This window comes from Helicoverpa armigera, chromosome 4 (genome assembly GCF_030705265.1).
Source record: "Helicoverpa armigera isolate CAAS_96S chromosome 4, ASM3070526v1, whole genome shotgun sequence".
Classification (NCBI taxonomy): Eukaryota; Metazoa; Arthropoda; class Insecta; order Lepidoptera; family Noctuidae; genus Helicoverpa; species Helicoverpa armigera.
Genome location: NC_087123.1, coordinates 129,526 through 138,439, shown reverse-complemented (window position 1 = coordinate 138,439; position 8,914 = coordinate 129,526). Strand labels below are relative to the sequence as shown.

At 41.0% G+C, this 8,914-nt stretch overlaps 1 protein-coding gene across 1 annotated transcript; it reads right to left on the bottom strand.

Moving 5' to 3' along the window:
* Window positions 1-2,477: 2,477 nt before the first annotated feature.
* On the bottom strand, window positions 2,478-5,340 carry Vvl (ventral veins lacking). The gene has a single exon (XM_021337007.3). The coding sequence runs from the start codon at window positions 5,107-5,109 to the stop codon at window positions 4,054-4,056; it is 1,056 nt and encodes a 351-aa protein (XP_021192682.1). The 5' UTR covers window positions 5,110-5,340; the 3' UTR covers window positions 2,478-4,053.
* Between the last annotated feature and the right edge of the window lie 3,574 nt (window positions 5,341-8,914).

Here is an 8,914-nt window from a genome sequence, read left to right as displayed (position 1 = left end):
CGTGCAGTGGCCGTGCTGTGTCGTGCTAATGTTCACAACAGACAACTGAACACATCCAAGTGGGTTAATGTAGGAGGTGGACACATCGCCGCTTCAGCGGCGTGTGAGCACTCCGCGCTGCCGCGAAGGTCGCCACTACACACACTACACTACGTACATCCTGCACTATGGCCATTGTTCTAAAACAACAAAAAACTATTACTCAGACATTTGTCAAAAAATTACTTCCAATTGTAATGAAGAAGTCTCAAACAAGAAGCCTGAGATCCTGCCCGGTATCATTGCTATAATTTAGTATTATCTCATATAAGATTTGAGTGCCAATTAGCACCTATCTTTATGCATAGATTACTATCATATTTTATTTGAAACTCATGTTAATATCGTTTTTGTCATCAACGACAAAAACACTGACATCAAAAACATTGAGTTACATAAAAACTTGCAGGTAATGACAGATTTGTTTGACCTACATACTTATTATAATATCTCTAACCCGAGAACAAAAAGAAAAATGTAATATAGGTAATGTATATAATAAGACAGGTTCGTGGCTGGGCACCGCGCTCGTCGCGCGGGTATTCTAGCAATTATTTGACAATGGTTAGACAGACGCCCTTTTTTGCACAACATTCTTGTTCGATGTTGATGCAAAAAGTTTGGGGTTAACAGGCGGAAACAAACGACCGATTGTCGCTTTATATCTGTAAATAATCGCTAACAGACACAAAAAACGTACACGAAGTGAACGTACAAAAATCTCGCCCCGAGTCGCGCGTATGTGTACGTCCAAGTGGCTGAACCACATAAACATATTATTAGAATTTAGCTAGGTCGGTGTATCTTTGATAAACAGCCAGTATTACATTCTTTAGATGTAATTGATAACTATCAACTGTAGGTAAATTTTCCTATTTTCACAAACCTTTTAAACATTAGGAGTTTTACAATATTCCTAAACTGCATTTTCAACCGTAATTATAGCGCAGAAAATATAACCGTGACTAAACTGTGTGTACAGAGTGCTCGGCTGATATTTCCTGAAATATTGATTGGTGTTGGTATTAGTTGTTTTTTCACAGCGAGGAGGTTTCACTGCGGCTGTCTCGCTTCATTAGACAGAAGGAATGTCATTTGGTCTGGTGTGGATGGTGAGTGCGTTGCGACGGCCACTACACACGTAATGTTTTTGCTCGTGAGTGCCGTGCGGCTTCGGCAACAGCCACACGACAGCCGCGCCGCAGCCGCGTGTGCCGCCCGACGGTAGCAACAGTGGCTATGACCACTCCTTAACGGTTTTTGCGAGCGACTCTATTGACAAGAGAAAGCTATCAGACACTCGTTAAAGCGAAAAAGTTTTTTTCTTCGCCTTCACACACAGAAACAATTTCAGTTTAATTGCGCCACAAAGTTTAGTCGGCGAGCCGCAGATATACTTGTTTGAGTGGAAACCTGTCTAGCGCTGTAATTATTCATTAGAGAGTAATTAAATTAAGTTTAGATTGAAACAGTGAAACGCTTTAAGTACTACACACGTTATGTTTGATATAAAATCAACATAACTGTAGTGAGGCATAACGAGTGCCGTCAGCGACAGCTTCAAGCCCATCTATTACACAAACTTGATTTTGTGTCCAGATTTATTTCTTTAACTCATTACACGAAAGTTCATCTCGTTGCAGAGATATCTTTTCACTTCCTCAATTAAGCATTTTTTTAATTTATCAATAAAAAAATTAAATAATAATAATTCATTAAATAAAAAATTATTTGTGTAGTAACGTCGTACAAACATAAATAAATGAAATAAAATCCTAAACAATCTGGAAAATATTTTCTAATTGTTGGAAAATTCCTATTTAAATTCCTGCGACATCCAACATAAATAGAGGTAGTTTAGTAATATTTATTTCCTAGGTAAGATAAACGGATGCATTTATGTGTTATATTGATCATCAGGTGATTAGTTCAGAGAGAAGGTACCCCACAACATGCAACCGAGGGTCACTCAGCAAAGCAGAAATATTGTATCATGTGTCAAGTTGTTTGTATTCATTCACGTGTGCGAACAATTGTTATTGTGTTTAAATTATTGCAAATAGGGATGGATATTATTCGCAACGGTTGAATTCACTTGAACAACAATAAAACAATGAATTGGCCAAATGTAACAGTAATGTCACTCAGTTTAATCGATGTCTAACAAATCAATCAGTAACGTGTTGCGATAACACTAACTGCAGGCAGTTCATATGTGACAGGCGAGTACAAACTCATCAGTTATCAAATATACATTGTGTGTGCGATGTGCTGAGCGCACGATACGATCTGCGTGTAGTTGTCACACGGTGCGCCTGCGACGGCGAGCGCTACCTGCGCCTCACCCCGCCAACGAAACACAAACAACTCTAAGCCGACTCACAACACTTTTTACATTATCATTATGACCTACTGACCGGGATTTACCAATAATACTCTTTAGTAAAATATTTACTCTGTTTTATTAAATACTTAGACGATAATATAAAATATCCATATCACTAAGTAATATTTACTCGCTATGTAGACTTGCATACCTAACTCCATCGTGATGCGAATACTATATTTACATGATTCTTCTAATTCAACTTCAGCAAAACATTTCACAAGTGTCACTGAGCTTTTGTTCGTTAACAGTAAAACTAAGCAAACAATCCTCCCTAAAACTAAACATTCGTTGCACTGCGACACAGCAGACACTGAGAGCGCTACACTTGTGTCTGACACCTGACACTATCGTAACACAACATCATGTAACAAACAATATCTGTATCGAAGCAGAGAGATATCAGGACATGTAATAAAAGTCATTTCCATATTTCAATTTCTATAAAGAACTTTTTTAATATATATCATCATATACGTCGTAGGTACATTATTTTATATAGAAAAAATACCTATTTTTACAAGTATTAAGTACCAAGATTGGCCACAAATACATACAAACGAAAAAAACAACAAAACAAGTAAAAAACAGGAATAAAACCATTTTGGCATCGTGTCTGCATCCTTTTAATAATAATTTGAATAAATTATGTAGTGGGAGCTAGGTGTGCGTCGAGTGCGTGTCGCGCGTTGTCGCGCGAGTAGCGCGCCGCACGTACGCGCGCTCGCAACACCAACAGAGCGCGCGGCGCGTCGCGCTACTCGCTCTTGGCTTACTACGTACATGATTGCTCTCACATTCGGATCGTTTCATTAAACACTTAAAATAAAAATTGCACCTATTGACTCACTCGTATTCCCTTACAAAACGAAGCTTCGACCCGATTCATATTTTTTACTCTCGTCCTCATCACTAATCATAAATTTACAGTAATAGCAACAATTTAAATTTATTCCACACCACAATGACTCCCTACTGACAGGTAGGCATTTATGAACATCGTTAATTTGTAATATCTATAAATAAATTCGATGAAATCGTCCTTTACAAAACTGAATAGTGCTTCGCACTCCTCGCCGGAGCGGCCTCGCGGCTCGCGCGACTCGCAGGTCGCGGCTTCGCGTGCGACAAGTACGCGGTGCGCTCGGCATGCGCTCAGTGTGCGCTCGGTACGCGCGCTACAGTGCTACTCGTGAGTGTGTAATGTCGCCGTACTTACCGCACGACGATGCTGCGGCCGCGGCCGCCGGCGAGGCGCGAGCGACGCCGGGATCCACCTCCGATTTAAGCTCTTATTTATCAATTAGACTATCTAGCTAAACGTATCGGCGATCACTCCGAACCTCGGCGTTTCGATAAAGTATAAACGATTACTGGCTTCGATCTTAACATTACTCACATAATTAATCAATGACTTCACTGAAATTATAAAGAACAACTTAAACGTAGCGTTCGGGTGTAGTCCGGCTCGCGCACAGGTATGTACAAGCGCGGCCGTCACTTGCGCCGCGGGCACGTCCGGGCGCGCGGCGCTATGTACACGGTCGGTATCCCGCGGGCGCGGCGACTAGTCGGCGCTAGTGAGGCTCCGAGTAGTAGGGCCGCGGCGGCGCCCACGGGGCGAACTGTTAGTGCGCGGCCAGCGTGTGCGCGCCCGCCGGCAGCCCGTGCTGCGGCGACAGCCCGGGCGGCGAGTGCGAGTGCTGCAGCGGACTGCCGTGCACCTCGCCGTGCCCGTAGTGGCCGTGGCCCATGCCCTCCATCATCTCGTTGCCCAGCGTGTTGGGCGGCGTCATGCGCTTCTCCTTCTGCCGCCGGTTGCAGAACCACACGCGCACCACCTCCTTCTCCAGCTGCAGGCTGTCGGCCAGCGACGTGATCTCCTGCGCCGACGGCTTGGGCTGCTTGTGGAAGTGCTGCTCCAGAGCACCTTTCACTGACACTTCTATCGAGGTGCGCTTCTTTCTTTTCCTGCCTTGTGCGGCTATTTTGTCGATACTCGTGGGACTCCCCGTCGTCGAATCGGCTTCCTCCAGCCACTTCTGGAGCAGCGGTTTCAACTTGCACATATTTTTAAAACTGAGCTGCAGCGCCTCGAACCGGCAGATGGTGGTCTGAGAGAACACATTTCCGTAGAGCGTGCCGAGCGCCAGGCCCACGTCGGCCTGCGTGAAGCCCAGCTTGATGCGGCGCTGCTTGAACTGCTTGGCGAAGGCCTCGAGGTCGTCGCTGGTGGGCGTGTCCTCCTCGGGCGGCTCGCGCTCCATGGCGTGGTGGTGCAGCGGGTGCGGCGAGGGCTGGATGTCGCGCAGCATGTGGTGCTGGTGCATGGGCATGGGGTAGCCGCCGTGCAGCGCCACGGGCGAGCCGGCGCCGTAGTGCGGCGACACCACGGGCGCGTGCCAGCCGCCGTGCTGCAGGTGGCGGTGCTCGTGCGGCGCCGGCGGCGGCTTCACGTCGGGCTGGTGCGCGTGCGCGTGGTGCTGGTGCATGGCCCAGGGGTCGGCCGGCGGCAGCGACGTCCACGGGTTGAGCACGGGCGCGCCCGGGGACGGCGAGCCGCCCGCGTGCAGCCCGTGCTGGTACTTCATGTCGGCGGGCTCGGCACTGCGCGGCGACGCTGCATGGTACCCGCCGATGTTGCCCAGGTCCATGTCGGCGGGCATGTACGTGGTCGCCGCCATGGCGCCGTACCTCAGATCCACGGTGGACGGCGTCTTGCCGGCTCGAAGGCTCTCGAGCCTTCAACTGGCTTACTCGGTCGCGAAAAAAGCGCGTTAGTCGCGCGGCGCTGCGGCAGCGGCGGGGGCCACCTCACATCACCGAATACAACAGCGAGCGACATGCGCGTGCGTGCGCGACGGCAGCACGGAGCGGACTGGAGCGCTCGGCGGCGCTGCGCGCGCCCGCAGAGGTAGAGGGGCGGCCCCGCCCAGGCCGCCGCCCGCTAATGACGATGTAATTACTGCGCCCCGCCCCCCGCGCGCCCCGCGCCCCGCACCCCGCGCTCCGCCGCGCGCCCCTCGCACAGGAAAATTGTGCGTCGCGCTCGCGTCTACACTGCCGGCGAGCTCGCTACCCGCGCCGACGGACAGCGACACAGTACGCTAGATATGACTTACTGAATGATCTCTTCATGTCAAACTACTGATGCAGTTTCACAAATACATTTTAAATAAAATTGTATTTATCAATGCATATAAATTATAGGCCGCGTAGGTACTTTGGCAAGTTATTTATTAATTTACTTATATTTACTTTTGTATTGTTCGCATAAAACTTTTTTACTTCAAATAATATTAATAAATAACTTCATACAGTTTTTGTTCATGTATTTACAACTTATTATAAATTTAAAAAAAAATCATTATGCCACAAAATGTGCCTTATAATAAGTTAGAAAAAAATATATTTATTTTTATTCTATACAAACAAAAAAAATGGATATACAATGTGTCCCGGGGATAAGTGACCGCCCGAAATTTTTTGAATATTTGTACAAAATTAAGGATAATTTCCTTTATATTTGGGACTTACCGCCTTTGGTTTTTTTTTATGATTTTTAGTAAATACTGTGACGTGCTGCAGTTTTTTAAAGATATTTCCTAAGTTTTTACATCTTTTTAAATTCTTTTCTCTTTATTGACTAGCCGACATCATAGTTTATCAATTAAAATTATCAAACATAACAAAAATGTGATAAAACATTTATTAGAAAAAAAAAGAAAATAAAAATTCAAAGAAAATAACGCCTTTTTTTCAGTTTTTTCAAAATAAGTCCAATAAATGCCCCCTTAATATCACTTTCTTTTAATTTATTAATAAACTACATGATATTTCCTACAATAGCTCACAACAATGTTTTCTGCTATTTCAAACAAATGCAAAAATACAGTCAGTTGAAATTTGAAAAAAAAGAGCAAAGCCTGTTATTAACAGGCCTGACAATAATTTTTTTAATGAATTTTTTCAAAAATATAAATGAAATTATCCTTAATTTTGTACAAATATTCAAAAAATTTCGGGCGGTCACTTATCCCCGGGACACATTGTATAACTTTATAAGAACATTGTAAAGTTATTCAGGCTGAGCATGAGCTTTACTGCGGTGCCGGGTGAGCTAGAACGATTACATTTCTATGAAAACAGATAGCTGTACCATAGGGTACGGAAATAAACTTTTATTATAAAAAAAATGTTTCATTATACGGTTGGGTACCTAAGTCAAAATCTTCCTTATGCTCTCTATAAATAAGTATATTGTTATATGTAAATATAAAAGAGGGCACGCAGATTTATGTATTTTAGAATCGAAAAGTGATATAACAAGATGTTAAACTAAGTATGAACAAGAATAATGAGTCTTATTAGAAAAGTAACAAACTGGTTTGAGATGATTTACAAAAAAAAATGTAAGTGAATTAAATCCGTACAACTTTTAATAAAACCAAGCATTACCTAAACAAATAATAAAAAGAAAATGTTCTTAAAGTTGCTAAATATTTTTGAATAAAAATTAATAACTTAGCATAATGATGACTATCATGAATTTGTTATTTTAGATTATTTCTTAAGCTTTTTTCGTAAGATGGTTAGGAATGTTTGAAACGTTTATATATGAAGGAACATAATATTAGTAACATGAACAGTAATGAGTGTTTCTGTTATCATAACGAGTGGGAGCAGGTCCTACGGCAACGTGGTCGACTGTACCGCAAGCTATATGTTTATTATTATAATTTATTATAAGTGATACTTCACAAGTAACGACAAATTGTCAAATTCATTTTATTACGTGCACTTGTGATTTAACATTATCCAAGTTTTATTAATTTGCAAAAACTGTTTTTAAGACTTTTATTATATTCAATCTTAATTAATGGCCAGTAAATCTTATTCAATGTAGTAGTAAGTAGTTATAATAAGAAATAAAAAAATATATGTTTATTTTCACAATGTTCAACATAATTATTTTGAAACGTAAAACAGTTTCTATTGTAATAAATAACTTAATTCATCCATAAATCACAATAATTAGTCAATAAAATCTCATATATTCGTGAAATGCAGATCACAAATTGTGTATTCAGAGTTGGCAATAATAGTGTTCACGAAACTCGTAGCAGCGACGGCGAGCGCCGACACACACTACTAGCGCCATCTGTTATCGAATAGGGGGACTATAGTAGATATTACGCATAATATGATATTTTACCAAAAAATCCTTCATGATTCCTGCATTGCAAAATTATTAAAGGAAGATAATTTCAATAATTAAAAATTATAATTTAAACTTAATAAGAAAAAATAGTTTTGTAAGTTTAACATTATTTTCTTTGGATTAGCTACAGTTAGGTATATCAATCTACGTACAATATTAAAAGCTCAATATATGTAATGAATTAAGTTAAGATCCGCAAAAGTTTGAATTTATGTTTATTTTCCTAATTACAAAACGAAACAACCAAGTAGTATTAAAAACTTTCCTCAAGTTATTTACTCAAATGGGCGGTCAGCGCTACCTAGCGGCGGGTAGCGGAACCGCCACGCTACCCTCTCGTCGGAGGGTTGTATCGAGTGCGGTGACTTGGCTTCACAGCACTGTGGTGTCACAGTTTCGTGCTCAGGACAAACACAGTGGCGCTTCACAACATTTACAGTGAATATTCTTGTAAGTTTCATAGAAAAAAATCAGAATTACTTATTTAACTTTATAAAAACTGAGAATGTATGAATGTGTCCTTCAATATCTAATCTTCTGAGGGATCACAACACTTAGGTTCCTTAAGAGCAGCTATCAACAACGTCGTTTTTACTTCAGAATAGCTGAAAAACATGAATACCTTGTAATCTTTATTTCTATAAGCTTACTGTACAAATTATTTATTTATTGAAATGATTAAAATTGGGTGGGTAACATTTCTTTTTATAAAATGTTTTTTATAAAAAAATCTTATTCTTTCTCTTCTCCTTATCTTTATTTCTCGTGGCTCTCGATATTTAATTAATTCTTTTCGTTGTGTGATTATAACAAGGACGTTGTAGGACAGCAAAAACTGTAAAATAACCAATTAATCAATATTAATAACCCAACGATATTATGCACACGTGCTCGCTTACTCATTATATTTATATTTGTTAGTAATTACAACGCGGCGAAGACTAAGTACCGTGTCATGGTGGGCAGTTATTCAGCCATTGTCATTTACTGTATACTTAATGTGTAAAAACGCCGAATTAATTGTTGTGAAATTAATTCTTAGTATATTTAATGGATGACAAAAAGCTAGAAGTAGTGACATGTTTATTATTTTCAGGTGTAAGCAAGTATTATAAAATGAGATTAGATGCAGTCACATTACACTAAATTAATAATAACTTTAAGCGTGAATTATTTATAACTTGACAAATTGCGATATAAAACACCAAGAGGATAAGATGGTGTAACACTTTTAACTTATACTTAGGTTACCTTTGTAAAATATCACT